The sequence below is a fragment of the Heteronotia binoei genome, chromosome 6 (assembly GCF_032191835.1).
Source record: "Heteronotia binoei isolate CCM8104 ecotype False Entrance Well chromosome 6, APGP_CSIRO_Hbin_v1, whole genome shotgun sequence".
Lineage (NCBI taxonomy): Eukaryota > Metazoa > Chordata > Lepidosauria > Squamata > Gekkonidae > Heteronotia > Heteronotia binoei.
Window position 1 is genome coordinate 29,876,985 of NC_083228.1, and position 25,631 is coordinate 29,902,615.

The following is a 25,631-nucleotide window of genomic DNA, read 5'->3' on the forward strand; positions in this document are numbered from 1 at the left end:
TTCTGGGGCATTCTCCAGAACTGAACACCTACTTTGCCTGATGATCACAAGCTGAACAGTTTTGGCTGCCACAGTTCCTTAGCATAATACACATGCAAACAAACCATGTACTATGTTTGTATGAACAAGCATGGCAGCCCTCAAGCACAGTTTAAAAAAAACAAACACTGCAGACATTTTATCCATATTGCACGTGTCCATTCAAACTTATGGAATTCCTTGCACAATTCCAGCCTCACCTGGACACGCTGCCATTCTGCAAACCTGGATGGTCTCTGGTTTTTCATTCTCACACTGGCCAATGCTGTTGTCACTGGACTTGCACACCACCTGGCGCTGCTGGATCCCTTCTCCACAACTGACAGAGCACTAGCATGAAGGGAGGGGAAAACATTATCTCAGGGAGAAGAAGCAGAGATGGCACCATCAACTCCTGGGAGAAAGTCTTGATGTATATATAGATTTCTGCAAGCTACAACTTAGGTTCTTACTTGTTATGTAAATAAGATTATGAAAATACTATGTTTCTAATAATAATAATAATGTAAATAATGGATACATAATTTACACAATATATAATTTATTATGTAAGCCTTTAGAAGAAATTCTTTGTAGTTTTGAAATGGAATGCCATCAAAATGCTGGTGACACCCAGCCCACATCACTAGATCCATGGCTTTTTTGGTAGAAAAGCCCAACAGAAACTCATTTGCATATTAGGCCACACCCCCTGGTGACAATGGTGACATCACCATTGTTACTCATAGGGCTTTTTGCAGAAAAAGTCTAGCATGATCTCATCTGCATATTAGACCACACCTCTGACACCAAGCCAGCCAGAACTGCATTCCTGTTCGCTCCTGCTCAAAAAAAGCCCTGCCTAGATCCAAATCCCCTGGAAGTGGGGCAGAGGTTTTGAACTCGGTACTGCGTTTACATGGCAGCGAACAAATCGAAAACAACAAAACAGAAGTAATGCCGGCCGGGAAGCCTGGTGTCTTACATGACATTGTGCTTCCCACTTTGGATGGGGTTCAGCTGACCCTTGCTGACTCATTTAAGAATCTAGAGGTTATACTGGATCCAGCATTATTGCTGGAGGAGCAAGTTAATGAAGTTTTTTAAAATACCTTTTTCCTCAACTTCATTTAGCCTAGAAGATGCACCCACACCTTGACTCGGCTGATGTGGATACTTGGGTCCATACTATGGTAGCACTGACACTAGACTAATGTAATGCACTCTACTTAAGTCTCCCTTTAAAATCAACTGGGAGCAACAGAAGAGGAGACCTAGTAGGCCAAAGCAAAATGCAGAAAGCTGCCTGTTAGGAAGCGGGCTCCAGACTTACCTGGGAGCATCAGGGGAGAGGGGAGAACCTAAGAAAGAGGCAGCTTGGTCAAGGGGATGTGAGGTGGCGAGAAGGAAACAGAGATGACCCTGCTGTCTTTTCATGTCAAAGTCCTGCTGCAATGAGTAGGCAGGGCTGCCAGACCTAGAAGCTCCACAATGAGGCACAGAAGCAGGAAGAGGGATCAGAGAGGTTCATATTTTGCCTGGCATGTCAAAAGTCTCAAGGCCAGCCACACCTGGCAGCACCTTCTTACCTGAGACCATGCCCCTGTTCTCCATTGTGTAGGACATGGGATGCGACTGCAGGGACGACGGGTGTCTGGTTTGTCTCCTGGGCAGTACTTTGTGTGCACAGTCCGGTTTGTGCCATTCTGGAGGTGCTGGATGCACTGCACCACCCGGATCTGGACTCCCAGCTTGCCGCAGGACTTGCTGCAGGCTCCCCATTCCTCTGCCCCCCAGCTAGAGAAAGAATCATAAACCCCTTAGCACAGCAGTGGGAACAGACTCATCTGCCTAATTCTTACTCACGGCCTGGGCTGGCAGCACTTCAGACTGCAGACAGGGGCTCACAAATGAATGCTCTTCTATACAAAAATAAATAAATCCCTGCATGTAGAAAACTAGGTATCATGGAAGAGGATTTTAGTCTAGCTTTCCCCCTGCTGTACCAGTTTTCTGTGTCTTTGGAACAGTTGTTCATGTGCCCCATTTCGATCACAGTCCAAAGTGGTGCCTCAGCACGAAGCAGGCCCCTCATGGTTGCAAACCTGGTAGGGGCTGTGATTTCAAACTACAGGACCATACTTAGAGATTCTGGTTGGCCTCCACCAAAAACCAAATGCTGGACTAGACAGTCATTTTCTCTGAGCCAGCTGTTCTTATACAATGAAGAGTTCTGCAGCGTAATCCTCACTGTCAAGTTATTCCACTGAAGTTAACTGGCACAGACTGATAGATCTTTCTCTGCTCATCATGGTATAAGCTTCAGCAGCAAAATTAGGGCTTTTTTGGCCTGAACAGGTTTATTAGATATGATTAGTCACATGATTTCTCCTTTGAAATTTACAAGTAAAATGGTGTCTTTTTTCCTAGTTTTTCAAGGAACATTTTATCTCAAGGGCCCATTTCAGAAGACTGTTGTACTGTGTGGCTCTTTCACTTCAAAGGGTATTGTATGAATGGGCCTATGTGATGGGAAAGGAGAAGAACTCACATTGGCTGTGAGCACTCCTGCATGTTACATCTCCTGCGGATTGGCTTTGGTTTCTTGCTGCTATCACAGAAGTTACGATGCACCATTCGATTGTCACTCTTTCGACGGCAGCCATACTTTGTGTACTGGATTCCTGCAAAACAATATTAGGAGTATATAAAAATGAGGGAAATTGCATGTTTAAAACTGAGCAAGATGTGCTGAGTGTTGTTCTCCTACACACACCAAGCAAGACTGATTAGATCAGAATCTGTGATTCCACTAGACAGGGGTAGTGATTGTCCATGGATTTGCCTGCAAGTATACACTCTTAACCTCACAAAAAAAAATTATCAGTGGGGTAGGGCACACTAGAATAAAGGAAGAGTATGTACATTTTACATGAGGTAGTCAATGTCCGGGGGGGGGCGGGGAAGACATCAAATTATAATCATGGCTACTACCTAGAATTTATTATCAACTGCACTAATTCTCAGAAAATATCCTTGGAATGTAAGTGGATATTCCTACATCCTTATAGCCAGTGTAGTATAGTGATTAGGGTATCATACTAGGATCTGGGTGATGCAGGTTCAAATCTCCATTTTGCCATGGAAGCTTATTGGGTGACCTTGGGCCAGTCACACACTCTGAGCCTAACTTACCTCCCAATGGAGAACAATATAAGCTACTCTAGGCCCTCATTGTGCAGAAAGGCAGAGTAAATCAATAAAGTAAATAAAGAAGAAAAAATAGGTCAGCAAATTCCGATGGCTTTTTAAAAACCTGCTTTGTCTGTTTAAATGCAGCATTTACAATTTCACAAACTTCCAATGAGTATTGTATGGAACTGCACCTTTACCTAAATTTTGAAATCATTTTCTTTGAAATGCACTCCATCAGCTTGCAATCTCAGAACCTTTCAAACTGACAGGTTTTTTTTGTCCTCTCCTTTTAGTAAGAACAATCAGGACATCAAAAAATAAGCACCTTGGTAAAACAGAAGCCTAAGATCCTGCCCAGTGGGAAATAGTTCAGAACAGACAAAATGAAATAATTATTTACTCAAGGAATAATGAAACCATGAAATTCACTGCCAAAAAATGAAGCAATTGCCATAAGCATAGATGGCTTTGAAGGAGGTTAGAAATATTCATATTGGAGATGTCAGTCAGTGCTTACTAGCCATGGTAACTAAAGAGAATCTCCATGTTCAGATGCTGGGATGCAGCATCAGAGAAGGCCTTGGTTTCTGTGATTTGTTTGTTGGCCCTCTAGGGCAACTGGCTGGACACTGTGTAAAACTAGGGCTTTTTTGTAGAAAAAGCCCAGCAGGAACTCATTTGCATATTAGGCCATACTCCCTGACATCACCATGTTTCAGACAGGGGTTTTGGGGTAGAAAAATCCCAACATGAACTCATTTGCATATTAGGCCACACCCCCTGACACAAAGTCATCTGGAACTGACACCAAGCCAGCTGGAACTGCATTCCTGTGCATTCCTGCTCAAAAAAAAAAGCCCTGTGTGAAACAGTATGCTGGACTTGATGGACCTCTCATCTGATCCACCAAGGCTCTTCTTATGTTCTTATTTCAGGAAGAGAAGAAAAGAAAATACCTCCACCGCAAGCTTTTGAACATTGGGACCAGCTCTTCAGAGCCCATTCATAGGTATCCATTTCTTCGAGGAGGACATTGTTGTTTCCAATGACAGGAAGGAGATCTTCATGTATTATGTATTTATACATGAGGCTGCTCTTAGAATCATCCTCTTGTGGGACAACCTAGAAGCAGAGGAAACAGGAAGAAATTGTAGAAAGAAAGTACTGTCCACTCTTCACACAAATGTTTCTTAACACACATGGATACAAGCAGTTCACCAGAGTTGCTATGTCTACTGATCCAGGCATAGTCCCAGATGAAAGTTTAAAAGAGTTATCAGCAGGAACTTTAAAGGGATACAGGTGTAGTCCAGTGATCAGAGAGGAAATTAAAGAGAAGACAAAGGACATGCGTTTCAAAGATATCCACTCTCAGCCTTAGCTTTTCATTTGTAAAACAAAAGTAACGATCATAGAATCATAGAGTTGGAAGGACCCCCCACGGTCATCTAGTCCAACCCCCTGCACAATGCAGGAAATTCACAAATACCTCCCCCTAAAATCACAGGATCACCATTAGATGGCCATCTAGTCACTGTTTAAAAACCTCCAAAGAAGGAGGTGTTGACAGTCCTGCTTTGCATAAACTATACATAAAAGAAATATTGCAAAGTGATCTAAAAGTATATCTCTTATGAAGTTGTATGTGTGTATAAACCCAGCAACACTTTCACAGAGGAACACGCCTGTAGGCCTCTTTGTATGTACTCATGCATGTCAACTCAGTACATCTCTCTGGAACTCACTAGCACGCTGATGGCTTCATGCAGGGGGCCACTGGTTTTCAAGCTTTCCTTGTTGTTTTCAGTGGTGTATTCCCATTCCAAGCCCATTTCTATGAAAGTGCTGCTCTTGACACCTTTGGTCTTGGGGTTCAGGATGAAGTTGCCAGAGGCCTGGTTCTTAACAGCTGGAGAAAGAAGTTCATAGCAGTAATTCCCTCTCAATCAGCTTGCTTTACTTTTAGCAAAACAAATGCCAATTAAAAAGTCAAAACTGTTTCCATATTTGGTACTGTATACATTTGTGCTGGTCTCCATGGTTTCTATGACCCCCAAAAGTTGTCTTCCCTTTCCTCCATGTCTATGAGTGCTAAGTCTAAGAGCCTACCTTATGAACCAAGAAACCACAGGCTCTAATATCATGTCCCCCAGCCCATGGGGGATTCATATAGCAACAGCAAAACTATGCAGTGAATGGCACACTTACACCCTCTCAACGGGGCCTTGCAATATGCAAGCCCTCCCTCTTTCTGCACCCTATCAACTCGAACAGCAAATATATGTAGAATTTAATAAAATCATCCTTTGAAGCCTTGAATTTTTGTAGATTTTTTCTTCACCTGCTAAGGGAACTGAAATTCTTTCTCCTCCCACTTGCCTATTGTTCCAAGGGCGCTCTGGTTTAAATTTTGCTTTTCATTTCCTCTAAAGTGTCTGCTTGGCTTGTTTGTACCACTGACATACCAAGTCCCTCCTGGTATTCCAAGTCATCCTCTGAATTAATAGAGCTTCTGAGTGGAAGGAAAACATGCACACTCCCCCTCCCTATAAGCAGGAGAGATTTGGCTTCAAATCTTGGCCTCTTCAGGTTTGTACAGCACATAGAGGAGCGTTGTATGAACACTCCATAAAGGATTACACAGCGTCTCCTATGTTTCTACCTGCCAGTTTAACATGCTTTCATCTTTAAAGCATGTTGCACAAAGACTGCAGTATAGAAATAATAAATAATCCATACCTAGCACTCAACATATGCAGTCACTGGCCACTGCATTTAGCTGAAGGTTCAAACTTTATATTTTATAGATGAATTTAAGTAGCATGATGTCAAAATGTTGTGTCTTAAAGTTCTGATTACAATACAGAATATTTTGTTAGAATTTTATTCCATGTGTCTCCTCACTCTCACTCTGGCATACCCCCTTTTATATACACCCGCAAGAATCAATCCTGCAGCACTTATTTAAACTCCGGAAATGATTGAGTGTAACTGACATAAGACAAGAGATAACAAATATCCCACACATATAGCAATTTTTCTGTTAACAGTTACTAAAATATTTAACAGTTACAAAAATATTTAACAAGGACCAATCTAAGTCCTATAGAGAGCTTGCAGAAAAGTAAAATCCAATCGATATTTAAAGTGAAACAATATTTCCAATTTCAACAATTTATCTCTTGGCTTTGCTGCATATCTTTCTTTCACCAATGAAAATGAGTGGAGCGTTAATATGCTTAATGATGGCCGGATTGCACCCTGCAAGTTTTCAACTTTAAAAAAGTAAAAAAGAAAAAGACAGACAGACAGACAGACAGAAAGAACTAGCCAGTTAAATATCCCTTTGGATAAATAGTACTAGGCAGGATGCACTCTCTGTCTACCTACAGCCCATGGTTGGTTCTTACCAATTGTATGGGTTGCAGCCTCCACTTCTTCAATCTGAACATGCCTGGCACCAGCTGGAATCTCAAACATTTTCAAAGCACCCACTACAAAATGCCAAAGAAAGGAAGCCATTCTCAAAACAGGTTATATTGCAGCAAGATATGAATTCCACAAAACCTCCCTGTGAGACTCTGACATTGCAATGATCTTCATTAAGAAAAACAGATTTTTTTTTTCTTAAAAAAAGGTTTTATCTCTTGGCTTTGCTGCATTTTCTGAGCCTTATTACTTTATTATGTACTCAGTTCCTTGGGAACACCTATGACACAAACCACAATGAAATGAAGATGCTCCCAGTGGACTCCAGTTCTACAGAGCTCAGGTACAATAAAGCAATGAACAGTTTCCTGAGCTTAATAGGCTGAGGGCCAACCATCATATTATTTTTTGTATACTGATATTCATAGTTGCACATGAAAAGCACATGTAATTAATGGGAACTGAATGGAAAACATGCTCAAATGGACAGCAAAAGTAGAAAATCTCATACATGGGCAGCCAAGATGCCTAACCTTCCAGCAATGTCATACAACTTCCGCAAATTGACAGATTAAATAGGCTTTTTTGCACTTTGCCTAGTCAATGTGCATTGCCTCCATTTGGAGACACTGGGTTTGATTCCATGCACACCAGTGTAAGGCACAGGTAGAAGCAGATTGTTTTTTTCGTGTTTCCCCCAGAAGCTCATAAATGCCAAATGGTAATGATGACTACTTGGGGACATGTGTGGACAAAAAGCTATGTAACAGGAATGGTAGCAATGAAGAAGGAAAAGCAGGCAAAAATCCCTCCCTTCTTTTTTGCTGGCACTTCTGCCGGCAAAAAAATTCCACTAATATAAGAAACAAAGAGAGACCTTTACTCTGCATACTGACTAACTAACATATGAAATACCATAGAGGAGTTCTCATCTCCCCAGGCAGGCAGTGCAAAGAAATTCCCTATCTGCACCTTTCATTTGTATCTTGCCCATCATTACATCATTTGGATGTATTTCGTCACGCTTGCCAACTCATTAACTTTAAAAAAAAAAAAAATTGATGTTTGTAGTCTCACCTGGCTGTTTGGGGGATTTGACCAAGGTTCCCTTTACTGTCCGGCAGTGGGAATTGTCACCCCCACAAACACCACACTTGTCATCTTGCTTCAGAGAACCAATTTCTTTGTCACAACCAACATGCTGTCATTAAGAAAAAGAAAAACAGAAACACAGGAAAATAGTGATAAGCAAGTATCAAAATGGCTACCTTATTAACAGATTGCAGCCCTTCTCCAGCCATTGAGATCAGATCTGGGTTTCAGGAATTCAGCAGTACTCATTTTCATAGTCTTACATCAGACATTCTGATCAAAGTGACATGATACTTTATGTCTTGTTCTTTTAATGATGGCTACTCCCCAATAAACCCCACCTTATTGTTTGTAAACATCTTATATTTGTTAATCTACTTCCTTAATCTACTTCCTGTAATTTGCTCCAACTGCATATATTACAAAATAACATGGAAACGACCATCTTTTACAGAAGGCATTAATCAAATAGATCACCGAACTCAATTCTTACAATTAATGCAATTCAAACACTTGCTTTTTAATATTATTTTTATATTATTATATCCCAAAGTTTCCTACCAATCAATAAGTGAACAAAGTCAAAACAATTCCACTCTCTAAACTTGTCATTTATAATAGAGCCTAAATATTATTAAAAACCCTTTGTAATATTGTAATACTGTTGATTACATATTGTACTACAAAAATATCATTACATGGAGGCATGGAAAACCTGATGAGAAAAACTGAAGAGAAAGAATCCATTTCTAATTAGAATTCTCAAATATAAATATACAAAACTATGTAGAGATTCTCTAGTCCTCAGCAAACTATCATAGAAGATGCCCAGTCCCAAAGTAGTCTCCTGGACTTACTGTTCCAAGATTTATTATGTATGTTTTCCATAACAATTTAATATACTTAATTGCTTTGATTTATTTCATGCTTTAGCCATGGGCTCAGAGCAGCTTACAGCAGTTTTCAAATCTTAGTGAACTACAGGGGGCAACTGTACTTCATGGCATGTTACCTCCGACTTTATATTGTCAATCAAAACAGAACCCGTTAGTTTTTGCCAACCTAAGTTCAGTCAAAAGCAAGATATAATTTTCAAAAGTTGAGAAGACAAAGAAAGTACATAATAGTTTCTTGCGTTTTTAAGTCATGTATGTCCCAGCTCCTGGAATGTGTTATTATACAACTGACCACTCATGGGGAGACAGAAGCATAAGACACACGTGGTATGACTATCTACAACACTTAACTTCATGGCACTCTTTCTACGTTGACTCAGCTGCAGAGAAAACCTTGTATTTGAGTATACTCTGTTCATTTGAGCCTCACAGTTAACTCACTTGAAATGAGACCTAGAAACCAATAGCTCTTCAGCAAGGGAACACTGATAGTAGTCAAGTCGCCATTATCACACAGCCATTTCACACTGAGGAAACCCAAACAGCTTCAAGTTCCCTGGAAAACCACTGAATAAACTGGCTATAAAAATAAGGCCATTAGCCATTTCTCCCTTTAAAGTACTACTGATGCAGAACAACATGAAGTGGCACTTTGTCTTGTATAAGAGACATGTGTTGCATTGCTCTGAGATAACCATAGCCACTAATGCTATAGTTGGGGGTTAAGATCTTTAAGGGCAGATCCAAATGAAAAAAATATATACAAAAATATCTGGCCCAAAAAATCTGTATTATCAAAAGAGATACAACCCAAAACCATTTAGAAGATGTTTGGGGAAAAAAGAATATCCAGATTGCATAACATTATAAAAGACAGAACACAAACAAAATAAACCCCTCTGGTTATCCTATAAGCAACGAAAATTTGTTCAGCCTCTAGGGGTTACTTTGCAGCCTGCTATAAATATTAAAATACTAAGTCAAAAGACCTATTGCTTTTCCCTGCAATTACTGCCATATGTGTGGCCCAAGTGAATTTCGGCCACAGAAAAACCAATGAAATTGGGTGGAAAGAAATTGGGTTGCATTTGAGAGGCCAAAGCTCAACCTCAGTCAGTCACTAATTTATGGAAGGCCTTAAGCAAGTACAATCTCTCACAGATCAGGTCCCCCAACTGCAGAACAGCAAGACAAAGGTCTGCTTCAAATTACTGTCTTAAATGAAAATATAACCCTATGGACACTAACTTAGAAAGGAAGTTCCACCCATGCCCTCAGGAACACCCAAGTGAATGTATTTAAGACGGGTATTAGATGCCTCAAACACAGTGACTAGAGCAGAGGGAGAAAATATTCCTCTTCTATCTACCTGGTACTCTGGCCAATTATATTTCTTTGACTGGCAATACCCCAGAAGCATTCCATGGAATTCTCTTCAATATGAAGTTTACAGTCTGGATGAAATTCTGAACTAGAGCTGATCTGAAACTTATATTTCTTTGTGTCAAAAGCCACCATCTGTTTTCATAACTTTCTGGCAGTTTTTGCAATATTTTGAAGCTTTTCTTGGTGATATTTTCCTCCTTCTTTACCATCACAGTCCTCAGTCAAGTTTTCATACTTGCAGTAGTAATGTATATTGATGCCTTCACAATGCTACTCCTGACACGGACATTCAAACAACCTTACATGAATTACTGCAGCCAAATCCAACAGTACAGCAGACAAGTGAAACTGAGAACTGTGAGGGCGCAGAAGGAGAAAATGAAGCCAGAAGAACAAAAAAGTTGCCAAACTGAAAAAAAGTAACATGAACTGTGAGATGAATGTTTCTTCAGCAATCTGCCTGGCAGCACCATTTGTGATATTCCTGAAGCAAAGAGAAAATTATCAGAACATACAACACAGACATATTTAAAACACTTTAAAAAAAAGTATAGGAAAGCTAAAATCTGTGAAGGTAAAGCTGACATGCTAAAGGTGTCCTCTGCCTGCTCTCTTTCATTCTCTTCTGAACAAAAAACAAAGCCTGGGGGAAATGATAGCCATTCAGGTTTAGTTACATACCACACACTCGCCTCTCACACAGATGCTGTAGGGATCTTTATAGCTACACCTGGTGCCATCATGAACAACCTGGTTCATGAATACCACGTCTCCTGTTTCTTCAGACTGGCAAATCAATTCACACTTCTGAGCATCTGTAGCAAAGTAAACACACAGAAAATGATAGATAGATAGATAGATAGATAGATAGATAGATAGATAGATAGATAGATAGATAGATAGATAGATAGATAGTCATTATTCTCAACAAAAAGAGAGCAACGAAATGAGGTGCTCTTCCACAAAACATACCAACACATCAAACACACATATTCATATTCATACCATTTAAACACATCAAACACACATATTCATATTCATACCATTTAAATACATCTAAAACCATTTAAACCATTTAAACCATTAAAACCATTTAAATACATCTAAAACAGATAAACATTCATAAAACCATTAAAACCATTTAAACCATTTAAATATATCTAAAACAGATAATCCTTCATAACCCTGCATTTAGCCTAACCACAGCACTTGGATAGAAACTGTCCTTATATTATGTACTCCCAAACCCATACTGCAGGAAAATCTGGAATTCAACGACATAACAGAAATATTTAATTTGCATCATTTATTGTGTACACAAAATGTGAAATCTGGGCAACTGGCAATATTTTCCTTCTTGGCTAAAAAAGACATGGAATCAAGAAGTCTAGATAGCAGACAAGCAGAGGATGGGCAATCCACTGGGCTCCTATAGAAGCCACTAAGGAAACTACAATAGATTCAGAAATCATAGCAATGGCAGCTCTGCAATAGGCAAATCCTTCTAACAGGCAAAACACTTTTGATGCTCTGGATCACAGCTGGCTTTATTCTCAAATGACTGTTTCCACCAGCAACACTTTTGCTGCAGTATCCGGTGTGAATGGCTTTCGCTCTCCCTGTATAACTTCAGTCCATACACTTTTTCAATACGATAGCAGTAAAGGATGAGGATATAACAGTATAATGCTGTTTATATTGGAAGGAAGGAAGTGGAAAGATGGATACGGCTTTTTTCTGGGGGAACAGAATTCCGGAACCTCTTCATGGAAACAAGGTTCTCAAAAAAATGTCATGAAGGGCACTGGGAGAGCATGACAGTCTTTTATCCAAAAGCAGTGTGTTAAAACATGGCTGCTTCAAGGTCATCATCCAGCATTAGGCACCAAAAGCAAGACCCAAAAAAGAACTGGGGGAGTTGGTGACATGTCTGAAGTTTAGAAATTGCTTTTAATAATAATACCGTTTCAAGGAATCCTGTGTGTTTCTCCTTCATTTTCCTCTTGAGAGTTCTGGCACCTCTTTTTCCAGAAAAAAAAGGATTCGTTAACAAACTGTATGTCTAGAGGCCCAATAGGGTCAGATGATTCCCACTGAAATCCTAGCAAACATAGTTTTCATTCTGCATGTTTGGTTGCCATGGGAAATCACTTCTCCTCAATTTAGAACTCAATTCAGAACTGATTCAAGTGCCTGTAGGAGTAGCAGAACTCTCACAGTCCCTCCTCTGTATGGCCTGGCTTGCTCTGGCCTGGATTTTCCTCTATCTAACACTAAAATGAGGGCAAAATATATCCCAAATGTTTACTGGTAGACTTCCCCATGTGCTATTTTAAGACTTTTTCTAGTAACCAGTGTCTTGGACTACATATGAACTATATTTTAGCTTCCAGGCTAACATGAAGTTGTCCAACATTCCAATTTACCTTTCATATCCTTGTTTCAAAGGCAATATTAAAAGGATTCCAAATTCAGACTTCTTCAGAGTCGTTGACTGTGTGCATATCAAATTTGAGACTTCTGACCAGTGTGCAAGTAACCTAACAGCCTTGACATGAGTTGGTCAGTATCAAACACCTTTACATATGCATTGCCCGTAGGACCAACTATGTTTAAAGAACTAAGGCCAGCTATGCTTAAAGCACCACACATTTCCATTTTCTCAGATAAATATATGAAGGCACTGTAAAGACAACAGCCAGCTCAACAGTCTTATTCCCAGTGCTGCAGTGTTGTAGCTTACCATCATGGTGTTCATAGGCGAGCCAGGTATGCTTTGAGTTCTGGTGGGTATAGTAAGAATTCCGCTTGGAGCACTGCTGGGCACGAAAATCTTCATAGGGCCCTCGGCATTCTTCAGTGTTGCAAACCTGGTATTCATAAGTGGAACCTGGACAGTGGCGGCCTCCATAGGCTGGGCTGGAAAATAAATCAGGATTTTATTACACATTCCTATCCCCACAAAATATCACAAACTGGAAACTGCATTCAGTCTGATTATTTTTGTTCTAATCTTTTTTATAACAAAAGTTTGCAGCTTTAGTGCAGGTGAATCCAAGGACTAGCCCCAAAAAGCCAGGACTAAATATTCCTGCCCAGCTATTAACTCTAGATAGCAGCATCACACCCTATAGTCACCCCGTTTGCCTAGGTGGATCCAGGCAGGGCATTTCAGCGTCCTTCTCACTTCCAGTTATCTCTTCCTCCTTTCCACTCCTACCACTTGGAGATGTTCTTTAAACTGCACACACACATACACACGAATGTGCATTTTACCAAAACTTAAAGCAAAATCCCAATTTAGAGACAAATCACTCCCTGCTCTATTCTTGTAGGTGGATAACAGGCACAAGAAGTTTATAGGACGTTTCAAACGAAGTTTGCTACAAAGGACAAATTTACTATGAAGAACACTACAGACTGTCCAAATTTCTATTACTATTAAATATGTTTTAGTGTCATAAGTTGGTTCAGAAGCTAACACAAAGATTTCCCTGACCCAGCTGTTCAATCACCTGTCACAGACTGTGATATTCTACCAAAGGCTGAACTTTCACAGTAAACTTTTCTTTTAAATAATCCTTTCTTTTTCTGCCTTCTTAGACTTCATCTCCCTTCCTGTTAAGCTTTAACCAGTACAGCCCCCTAACCATCACCACCCAACCAACAGTTGTAACTGTCATTTTTTAAAAAAAACTGTAACTGTCTGCAACTGTTTCTCCTCCCATAAGATTCCAAAAGGGGTCTCCTGAGTGCAGGCCTACCCATTCAGCAAATCATATATCAGTTCTCCAACCAACAGCATCTTGTATTACACCAATTTCAGCTAACAAAACTTACTAAGTATTCCACATACACAAAATGTATACATGAACTCTAAAACTGCATGACGAGGGGATTCTGCCACAATGGCTTTAAAAACACACACACCTTGATATCAAAATCTCTCCCTCTCTTCTTGTCTGACTCTCGCTTTAGAAACACAACCTTCACAAACTCATTTGACTGTAGGATTCTATTACTTCAACATGCAGGCTGGCATATCATGGGTGTGAATGCCCCCACCCAATAAATATTTTTTTTAAAAAAACCCATTAGTCAGACCTTTCCCATTGTGAACTGACTGTGCAAGAAGGTTTTAAATAAAGGAGCAATCAAACCTCCTCTTTCATACCTGCAACCCAGTAACTGATACAGGCATGGAGCCACAGGCTGTCAGTCTAAGTTCTTAATGGAGTTCTTTTTTTAAAGAGCTAAAACCTCTTCTGACAAAAAATCATTCCCAGGTAGAAGAGTTTCCTTGTGACTGGACCCATTCAAGAAAAAGCATCCTCTTATGTCTCCTACTAGATGCAACTTGCCAAATGATGGCTTTTATCTAGCAGAAGGCCAAACTTACGGCGGGTTGTTGCAGTTCCTGCTGCGGGAGCGTACCCCACCCCCACAAGTCCTGGAGCAGGAACCAAATTTGGACCAGGAACTCCAGCTGCCATCCTGGCTGTAAGGTTGTTCTGAAGTCTTCCAGATGCAGTGACCCTTGAAACACCACTGGAACAGGAGAAGAAACAGGGGTTACCTGAACACCTGCCTCTTCATAACTGTCCAGTGTTAGTGAGGAGAGCAGTTCTACAGCCACGGAAGCACCCAGCTTTACAACATGGTTCGGAATCTGTTTCTCCCACTCTCATAGATCAGGCGGACAGTGACGACTGTGAAGCCACGAAACCTTAAAGTAATAAAGAAAGGTCTCAGGGGGCCTGGGTGGCACAGTGGATTCATGAAATAAGCCTGTCACCTCTGGAGAACCAGATTTACACCCTGGCACAGACTGTAAACAGAAATGGCACTGCAGTCAACACTGCTTATCCTAGCCTTGATTTTTTTTTCCAGGTTGCAGGCTGGCAACATTCACTTTAAAAAGCCCAAAGACCAGAATCTGCAATAATATTCGCCTTGACTGCACCAGCATGAGCAACCATGAATGCATTGACTGTGAACAAGCATATACCTGGTCCAAAAGATGCAGTGGGCATGCACTAGGGAGTTGCTGCTGATTAGGATTCCCTGGCATGTGCCCCTGACTGTTTAGAGGTGTGTCCTGGCTCTTCACATTCTACATGCTTGCTGTGGGTAATACCAGTGTAAAGTCAGCAGAACCACCATAAACATAATTGCTAAGCAGGGCTTTTTTTGTAGCAGGAGCTCCCTTGCATTTTAGGCGACACACCCCTGATGCAGCCAATCCTCCAAGAGCTTACAGTAGGCCCTGTAAGCTCTTGGAGGATTGGCTACATCACTGAGGTGTGGCTTAATATGCAAAGGAGTTCCTACTACAAAAAATCCCCTGTTACTAGGCAATATAAAGTAGGGTTTCATATTAAATAAAGCAGGGAAAACTATAAAGAAACTATTATCATTATGATTTAATTTGCATTTATAGACTGTGTTTCCACTACAAGTTGATCCAAGCAATGTAGAATAAAGACAAAAGGATTAAATTTTAAAACATTCATTTTAAAACATGGCAGGAGAACAATATGAAATTAAGAATTAAACTTTAAATGACAGCTAAATGAAATGAATCCATCTTCGGTATGTCTAAAAATTCTCAACAGAATGGATCTGGTAAGACTCTCAAGGAAAGCAGATTTAGAACCCAGACTGAAAAATCTATTTCTGATGGCAGTGGCAACCCCACCAAAGTAGCTATACAACATAGGTGTCACATGCTCCCAACAGCTAATACCTGACAAAGGTGATATCCTGCAATTTGCAACACATCATTATTACTTTTCCTGAGACTGGGAGCAAAGGAAAGGGAGAAAGGGGTAATTTTATTCTCATTGAAATGGTCAGAATAGAAACAAAGAAGCATTTTATTGCTAAAATTAATATGCAAACAAATTGTTAGAAAGAAGGTACAAATTGTACCCTGTGATGCACCAGTTCTCATAGCAGAGTGTGGAGAAGAGTCTCAGCAAGTCAGTATTCAATTCCCACTCTGCATCATTATCTATAAATGCCTAGTATTTTTATACTGATTTTAAAAATATATTCTCAATGGTGCAAATCTCAAACTGTGCTTGTTTCGTACCCTTAACTACACATGGCAATGGCAGAGGGGAGAGTATTTGTATTCACTCTGCTTGTGACTTGTGTGTACAGAAGCATGTGATACTACCTAAACAGGCACATGCATGTTTATATTCCTGTGGGGTGCAATGTCTGTGAGTCCACATGTACACAAGCAGAGAGAAGTATGGAAGGAAGAGCACCAGTTTCCTACTAAAAATGCAATTGACCAAGATTCTATTCAGCAACCTGGGGTACCTTGCCTGAGGCGCACTCAGTCCCATCCAAGGGTGGTCCTTTCTTTGTTTTGCAGAAGTAGGGATTATCTGGATGGCTGCACCACAGCTGCTTGCAAGGATCGAAAGTTCTGAACTATGAAAAAGAAGCAGCATATATAAAGTCTCTTTGTACATTTCAACCTAGCAAAAGCTTAAGTTGCTCATTCATAACTGCATCTCATCTTGGTGAGGTGCCCCAGGCCTCTCATAAATCCACATTATGGGATATATAGTTATACAGAGAGTCTCAGGCATCAAACAGTCAAACAACCTCTTAATATTAAGGACATTAGGGGATTAGGGGATTAGGCAGAAGGAAGAAAAGATTTCCTGACAGAATACAGTGTGATGTATTGATTAGAGAAGTGGGCAAGAACTGGGGGAACCCAGGCTCAAACTGGGGGAACCCAAGCTCAAACCCAGGCTTCAGTCATGATATTCCCAGTGCTCCAACTGAGTATGCTGAAGAGCACACTATGCATGATTGTCTCAATATACATGACTGCCAGTTTGTTTCAATAAGAGGACACACGTAAATTCCATCTTCAGAATATGCAACCAGAACCCCTGATTTTTTTCAATAAGAGTCAACCTGCAAATGGGCAAAATCAGCAACTGCCCATACACATGCTTGATTTCATCAGATTTCAGAAACGAAGAAGGATCAGTACTTTGGACAGAGATCGTCAATGAGAACTGTGCAGAGGACAGCAAGGGCAAAGCACCTCCACTTCTCACTTGCTTTGAAAGGCCCTTGCTGGGGGTTGACATAAATTGGCTATGACAATGACAGCACTTTACACACATACAACCTACCCAGGGGCCAATCACACTCTCTCAGCTTCGTCTACCTCACAGGCTTGCTGTGAGCAGAGTTGCCAAGAGCCCCATGGGCCCCGAGACAAAAACTCCATCTAGGCCCCTCCCCATGACCCTGATTCAAAACAAGTCTTGTAACAAAACACTTGGCTTTCTGTTACCATGAACAGAATAATAATTGTTACCTGGGAATAAGCCCTGTTGAATTAAACAAGACAGCAGCCTCTCTTAAAGAGTTCTGATCTGCAAAAAGACTTTAAAAATATTTCTAGTAATTGGTGGGGGAGGGGAGTAGACTCAGGTTGCTTAATGGGAAAGGAAACTGGGGAGCTGTGAGAAGACAAACTATGAACAGATATGAACCAGGAGGTTGGTTTGCAAACCAAACTGGTTCATATTGGTATCATGACCCCTGCTTTCTGCTCCCCTCAGGCAAGGTAAAGAAAGCAGGGGTTCAAATGGCTCTGAACCATTTAAACCCCCTGCTTTCTGCTCCCTGCCAAAAGTTTATTCTGCTCCCCTCAGGCAAGGTAAAGAAAGCAGGGGTTCAAATGGCTCTGAACCATTTAAACCCCCTGCTTTCTGCTCCCTGCCAAAAGTTTATTCAATGAATTAATTATGCAGCATGTGATATAAACTGAAAACTAAGACATTCAACTAAGGCATCCACTATTCCACATTTATAAGCCATAATAAAGATAACCAAGTGTGTGTGTAGGGTCACTCTTTTGCTGCTTTGATAGATTCTTGGGAAATATTAAACTGAGTTGACACAGAGGATTTCTGTTCTACTATTATGTATGTCTTAATTCCCCACTCAGGATAGAGATGAGAAGGATAGAGGCTGAATGGGAGAAGAGAGGCAACCACAGGAGAAGAGAGAAATTAAGGCATTTCGGGTTGGTTGATGAGCTCAGAAACAATTCATAATAAGAAAATGTTTGTCTCAGCCTTGTAGTTTAAAAAGTTCGCAGCCATGGAGAACTTTCTAAAACAAAAATTGCTAAGAACAGTGGCAACACAGCATCAGGAAGTCAGAGTTTCTTTCTGTTGGTTCTTCTCTGCCTTGCCTGTGCCCTTTGTGGCTGTGGCGCAGAACTTCACTACACACACACACACACAAAGAAAAAAAACCCTGAAAGGCATTGGTTGAATGCAGGATGATTCTACCTTCACTGAGTTCTCAAGCCAACTTGAACCCTGGAAATTTTGAAGCCCCAGTTCCCTCCTCTTAGCAATCCTGGCTGTGGAGATAAAATAGTGATGGGCAGAACTAGATATGCACCCTTGGAGGAAGTGTGATACAGAAGTGTAATAAGAGAACAGTTCCTATACTCACAGCTGTGCATGTTTTGTAGCCCACGCCAAAGTCAAAGCGGCATTGCTCATCCATGGAGTAATTGATTCCCGGCAGCTCTGGCAGTTTGGGCCACTTGTGATCAAAGGGATCATCCAAGAGGCAATCGTAGGAGCTACGTCACAGAAGAACAAAGACTGCGTGTTACATAGGTAATTACTCTTGCAACTCTAATCTCTTCATTTCAGCTATTCCAAATATCCCGGGATTCATAAAATGCGCATTCTGAATATAATTGTTGTCTGAAGTCCACTACAAATTATTAATATCTCTTATTTGCATGAGTACCTTTTCTCCCTACCAAACCCCCCCCCCAAAAAAAAACCCAACTGGAAGATTTAAAAACCCCAGTTTGTTGGATTTTTTTAAAAAGTAGACCTACTGTATATAACGGTTCAGCTCCTGCTTGCTACATCGAGACCAATGGTAACGGTGAAATGCAGCCTGCACCAGCGGTGCCATAATGCTTCCCATGCTGGTCTCATCAGCACATCTGTTACCTTGCCCATCATGTTCCATACCTAAGCTGTTAAAAAAAAAAGCCTGTCAGAGGGGCTCCCAAGTGGAAAATGAACAACAATGGATAGCGAAACAGTAGAAGCAGGGCTTTTGGGGTAGCAGGAACACATTTGCATATTAGGCTACACACACACACACCCTGATGTAGCCAATCCTCCAAGTGCTTGCCTACAGCTAGGCTATTATTTCCATGCAAGGATTATGACACAGGATGCTGAACTGTCTCCCTTTAAGAAGAGCCCTGTAAGCTCTTGGAGGACTGGCTACATCAGGGGTGTGTGGCCTAATATGCAAAGGAGTTCCTGCTACAAAAAAAGCCCTGCTAGAAGCCACCACCTCGCGCATGGTCATTGCCTCAAAGCACAAAACTGGCATAAAAGTGATCTTGGTCATCATTGTCACCAGACCTTCTAGGCACATGGTTAGATGAAAGACTTGTCTCAGGCTGCCAATCAAGTGGATCAGAAAAGGCTGGTCCTCTTCAATGACATCTCTCACAAGATAAGCAAACATATTTTATTTCATTCTTGTCTAGTTGCTGTGCCCATCCAGTTCTCTCACCATCATGACACTGTGCATGTTGGGTCCACAGAACTGAAAATGGGAATCAGCAGTACCATTATTTTACCCTCTACAAAAAAGTCTTTCCATAGTGGTGCATGTTCCAGTAAATATCCACATTAGACTACTGCAATGCACTCCATGTGATCCTGCCCTTGAAGAGTGTCTGGAAGCTACAATTAGAGCAGAATTTGACTGAAGTGGGTTGTAGGGGTCACATTACTCCAGTCTTGTTCTACATACACTGGCTCCCAGTTCCACCTACAGGGATCAGGTAGTAACTTGCAAAAAACCCATACAAAAACTTTTGACGAGATGGCTAACAGCTCATGTCTACCTGCTATGGTTGCCCTGACGGGAATAGCCAGATTCACTTCAGAACAATCCCATGAATACCTAGTTGGTTCCTACAGCTAGGCTATTATTTCCATGCAAGGATTATGACACAGGATGCTGAACTGTCTCCCTGGAGCAGCAGGGTTTAGTTGCTCTTGATGGTTTCCAAACCATGACAGAAATTTTACTGGCACAGGCCTACATATATCCAGGTACACATGACACGGAAGGGTGAATGATTCTTCACCTCAAAAGGGAAGTTGGTCAGGAAATCAGCATCATGTTCATAAAGCCAAGCCCTGGAATTAAAGTTCTCATTAAGCTAGCAATTTTTAAAGAGCAGCTGGAAGTACTGGAACTAAATGCCCCATTAAGGCTACAAGTGCTAGAAAAAATGTGTGAGACACAGCAGACAACCCAGCACGCCAACTTACACATGTCCAGTCTCATGGGCAACCACAAATGCAGAGGAGAATCCATCTTCATGGTTGAGGGTACAGCTGCGCAAAGGGTGGCACATTCCTGTGACAGGGGCATATCCTGAAATGAGGCAGAGAAATACAGCAAAGAACCAAAAAAAGGGAGGGGGGAGAGAGAGGGCACATGAGAAAGAAGAAACCACATGCTGGAGATGTTCCAATCCTATTTCACACCCAGCTCCCTCTGAGGAACACGAACCTCACAGATGCCTGGAAAATATTAATAAAACCCATAAAATATTCCACTCCTCATATAGCATGAAAGCAATGCGCTTGAAGGGAATTATAAAGTGATTTAAATTTCACCATACACCCCCAGACGATAACTGCTTCACATTCATTTCCGTTTGGCATTCCCACAGAGGCACAGCAGAGAAATCATTCACACAATCTAACAGGAACAACAGGCCAAGCTGAATGCAGACTGCCTGCTGTATACAGTGACTTCCCAGGTGCCTGACAACTCTCCAGTTTCCACAGTGCTGGGTAGGCAGAAGAAGCAGGAAATCCATCCACTCTCTGGTGGGTATCACCATATTTGGGTAGCAGGCTGTGTTCAACATGATAGAGGTGTACAAGATTATGCATGGGATTGAGAAGGTAGAGAATGAAGTACTTTTCTCCCTTTCTCATAATACTAGAACTCGTTGGCATTCAATGAAATTGCTGAGCAGTCAGGTTAGAACTGATAAAAGGAAGTACTTCTTCACCCAAAGGGTGATTAACATATGGAATTCACTGCCACAGGAGGTGCTGGCAGCTACAAGCATAGACAGCTTCAAGAGGGGAATGGATAAGCATATGGAGCAGAGGTCCATCAGTAGCTATTAGCCACAGTGTATTGTTGGAACTCTCTGTCTGGGGGAAATGATGCTCTGTACTCTTGGTGCTTGGGGGCAGGGGCACAGCTGAAGGGCTTCTAGCCCCACTTGTGGAACTCCTGATGGCACTTGGGTTTTGTTTGTTTTTTTCTGGCCACTGTGTGACACAGAGTGTTGGACTGGATGGGCCATTGGCCTGATCCAACACGGCTTCTCTTATGTTCTTATGATGGATCACTGCAAGCTGCACATGCTTGTAGCAGCCAAGAATACAGATGATCATTGGCAAATGGAGAAAGAGGTATATCTTGAGGCTCCTAGCTGCATGAAGAGTTGGGCTTACAAATCTGAGATCTGTACACCGGACATCCTGAAATAACCTACTGGAAGATGGGGACAATGCCTGTTACAAGACCCAGTTCCTGAAACTTGATTCCTATCGACTTCCTTCGTAAGATTATACACACCCACTACAAAAATGAATTATTCAAATCAACATCAAGCATCAGACTCAGCTCAACTTACAGCAGAATAAAGACACCTCAAGCTGAAAGAACCTCAAGCTGAAGGAACCAAAATTGCTCATTTGCAGATGAAAGCATCTTCTCTTTAACAGTAATATAGTTAGCATTTGCACAGCACATTTGAAGTACTTCATGCAATGCTCAGTGATCCTCAAAGCAAACTTGTAAGAAAAACCATTATCACCATCCCCAGGACTTTTTTTTGTAACAGAAACTTCTTCGCATATTAGCCCATGCACCCCTGATGTAGCCAATCCTCCAAGAGCTTACAGGCCTCTTCTTACAGGGCCTACTGCAAGCTCTAAGAGGATTGGCTACATCAGGGATGTGTGGCTTAATATGCAAAGGAGTTCCTGCTACAAAAAAAGCTCTGACCATCCCCATATTACTGATGCAGTGCTGTGGCTGAAAGAGAATATTTGTGCCCAAGAGGTTCCCTATATAGAAGTACCTCTGAATACCAGACTGTGGGGACAAGAGAAGTCTGTTGAATTCATGCCCTGCTCATAAGCAGAATCCCTGATATGATCCATACTTGAACCAAAGATTTTTTTGCTTGTGTCTCACAGCCACTGTGCTACATCAGCTTTTGATCCCATCCAAGTTAAGGAGGAGGTGCAAAGTTGGGAAAGGCTGCTGTATAGAAGCTTATCAGCCTGGCAGCTTCTGTGTTAGCAATATAAATAAGCTATATCAGGAGGGAAAGAGATGACTTTCATTGACCTCAAGTAAATGGCAACTACTCTGACCACACCAGCCCTGACCAAGAATATCCTGACTCCACTCAGAGCATTTTTTCATCACTGGGCACCATTTCAGTTTTCATAGGATGGAAAAGTACATACTACTACCAGTGCCATTCTAGCCTTTGCAATCTGGCTGTACACATGACTAAGAAGAGGAATGAAGTGCTGATACAAGAGAAGAGCAAAAGCCAAGGCTAGTGGCTGATATTGGAAGCAATGACAGTAAGATGGCAGAGGGAGAAAAAGAAGAGATAACAGCATGCCTCTGAGGCAGGGGTGGCTGATTTGATAACCTTTCAAGTGCATAAATTTACAAATTCTTGGGTAGGAAGAACTCCATCCTCAGGAGCCATTACCAACATTATTGCTACCACCAACTCTGTAGTATCTGCCTGAGCTGGCCGCAGAGGACAGAAAGGTCCACATATAACCCCCATATGAGTAGGAGTTCTACAGGCACTGCCGCCACCACCATCACCAACTCACTCATCTCTCCTTTTCCTGGTACCTGATTTTTATAAAAACCCTCTTGCACTTAAAAAAAAAAACCCTCACAAAAATGTGTGTCCCACTGTCTGTTTCAGAAACCTCTCCCTATCTCTAACTTGGAGTAGCTTTGTCCCAGGCTGACATCTTGAGAGACTGGCTCTGTTCCAAGCCACCATCTCATGATTGGCTCTAGCTGGTAAACATTCCTTTTTTAAAAAGGTAGACCTTTCTAAAAAGGAGATTCCAGATGTCTATAGGCTGCTTACCCTTAAACAACACTACTGGCATCTTATCCTGTGGCTTTTCATAAGAGGCGGTGGTAACATTTCAAAGTAGATACCAGAACTTGTGCTTTCAGCTACCACATTTAATCTCGTAACTTTTGTTTTTTAACCTGATGTTCTGCAAGGGGCAGCAAAACTCAATGGGCAGCATATCTGGGAAACACTGGCAGTCATACTGTAACAAGAAGGGAAAAACAAACTCTACAGAGGAAGAAGAATCAACCAAGGCTTTTGCCAAATAGCTGGTGAAGCATCTGGAAAGCAGCCAACATGGCACACAGACTTGAATTCCAGTGAAGTCATCCTGGCTTTCATTGCCAAGGATAGAATTAGAGATAGGTTCCTAATTTTTTCCACAGTTTAATGGCAATATCTTTTAACCAATCCGTCTGTGTTGTCAAGTACCACTGTTGTTTGTGTTATTCTGCTTCTTCCTGGAGGTAGTAGGCAGGAAGGAGAATTTGCAGCTTATTTGCTGACTTTGATAAACAGTGGTGTTGTAGCACCTTAAAGATGAAAAAAAATTGTGGACTAGATCCCACTTTTTCAGGTGTTTTGCAGACAACAGATGTAGGATATGTAGAAACAAAAAAACCCCAAGGAGCAGGGTCAAATGTCCATGAAATGCTGGAGCTACAGGATGAAATCCACTCAAGAAAAATACAGACACAGAAAACTGTAGTGTCTGCATAATGAGGACTGAGTCCTAGGATCTTAAAAAGTGGGCTCTAGTACACAAAAGCTTATGCTGGGATAAAATTTGTCTACTCTTTAAAAATGGCACTAGATTCTTCTCCTTTTTGGCCCTCTGGAATTATTGCTAGTTTTAATCAGGGGGGTTTTTTGTAGAAAAGGCCCAGCAGGAACTCATTTGCATATTAGGCCACACACCCCTGGTGCCAAGCCAGCCAGAACTGCATTCCTGCTCAAAAAAAGCCCTGGCTTTAATTAACTCCTCTAGCCTTGAAACCCCTTTGGGGTCACCACAAGTCAACTGCAACATGATGGCACTTTCTATACATCACCCCCTGGGGAATTATTTAGTTTTAGTGAACTCAGCCCACTTCAACAAACGATGAAGACAGAGGAACAACGTTCCTGTTACAATCAGAGATTTCTGTGGCCTGACTTACATTTTCATGGTGCTTTGCTTGCTGCATACCCCAATCACCAGCGGCTGCCCATAGGAAGATGGAGTGCTGAGGTTTCACATGCTCTTCAGTAACAAATTTAGTTCACAGATGATCCATACACTACAGCAGTAATCTCTGCAACTCGGTAAACATGTTGTTCCCAAGGAGCATATAAAACATCAGCACTGCATCTTCCTCTGGGCAGCTGCTGGCGATTGGGTTATCCAGGGCTCATTTTGTAGCAGGAGCTCCTCTGCATATAAGGCCACACCCCCTGATGTAGCCAACCCTCCTGGAGCTTACAGTAGGCCCTTTACTAAGAGCCCTGGATAACACAATCTTGGAGGACTGCTACATCAGGGGGGCATGGTCTAATATGCAAAGGAGCTCCTGCTACAAAAAGAGCCCTGGGGTATCCCACAAATGGGGGTTGGACTAGAGGACCCTGGTGGTCCCTTCCAACTCTCTGATTCTATGAAATGTCTCCCAATCATTATTATTTAAAATTACTTTAAAAGCAATACTTAGGCACAGCAACTTAGAAAAATACAAAGTGGACAGAAACAAAGGCCCATTGGATTCAGATACGAAAGATACAACTAGATCACATCAAGTCAGCTACCCACCTGAGACTGTTTTCTGGAATGCACATAAAAACTATCAAGTTTTTATCCCAAGAAGAACACTTAAGATTTCCATGGGCAGGGCAATTCACACAGAAGATGCTGCTGCAGAAAAAGCCCTGCACCATGTTCCCAGAGATCACTGATGCTGGCATGGGATAACAGATGCAAACTTGTTTGGGTGGAGATTAGGCTATCCTGATGGCTCACTGTAACAACACGGAAGAATCTGTACGAACAGCAAGGCCGTGGCGAGGAATGAACCCTTCCCCCACAGTCAACTGCCACACACAACCCCAAGCACTGCATTCCAAACAAACAGAGGCCTCAGCATTTTAAAGCAGGCAGGATTGCCAAAATCAAACTGGAAAGTCAGGGAACGCTGCCAAAGTCATGAATGGCCACCTTTGTAACTTTGATCTTTCGTTTACAATACACTGCATAGCTACTGGCTTTAAAGGCCCAGAGCACTTTCCATTAAAGTAAATGGTTTTAGCAGGATCAACACCGACCCCCCCCCTCTTTTTAAAAAAGGTCAGCCACCAGCGTGTGCGCTCTAATTACTACTGCAGTT

The 25,631-nt window shown here is 41.6% G+C and overlaps 1 protein-coding gene across 2 annotated transcripts in view; it reads right to left on the reverse strand.

The window, feature by feature from the left end:
• Positions 1 to 25,631, reverse strand: part of ADAMTS14 (ADAM metallopeptidase with thrombospondin type 1 motif 14) — an 86,725-nt gene that overhangs the window by 4,503 nt on the left and 56,591 nt on the right. For both annotated transcript variants that reach the window (XM_060241189.1, XM_060241188.1), the window contains 14 exons: positions 20,393 to 20,498; positions 18,925 to 19,068; positions 18,525 to 18,657; positions 16,347 to 16,460; positions 14,416 to 14,564; positions 12,760 to 12,935; positions 10,698 to 10,831; positions 7,720 to 7,843; positions 6,624 to 6,707; positions 4,959 to 5,122; positions 4,170 to 4,335; positions 2,570 to 2,702; positions 1,608 to 1,815; positions 240 to 369 (listed from right to left, as the gene is read on the reverse strand). In XM_060241189.1, the coding sequence (XP_060097172.1) occupies positions 240 to 369; positions 1,608 to 1,815; positions 2,570 to 2,702; positions 4,170 to 4,335; positions 4,959 to 5,122; positions 6,624 to 6,707; positions 7,720 to 7,843; positions 10,698 to 10,831; positions 12,760 to 12,935; positions 14,416 to 14,564; positions 16,347 to 16,460; positions 18,525 to 18,657; positions 18,925 to 19,068; positions 20,393 to 20,498 (1,965 nt within the window). The remainder of the gene's footprint in view (positions 1 to 239; positions 370 to 1,607; positions 1,816 to 2,569; positions 2,703 to 4,169; positions 4,336 to 4,958; positions 5,123 to 6,623; positions 6,708 to 7,719; positions 7,844 to 10,697; positions 10,832 to 12,759; positions 12,936 to 14,415; positions 14,565 to 16,346; positions 16,461 to 18,524; positions 18,658 to 18,924; positions 19,069 to 20,392; positions 20,499 to 25,631) is intronic.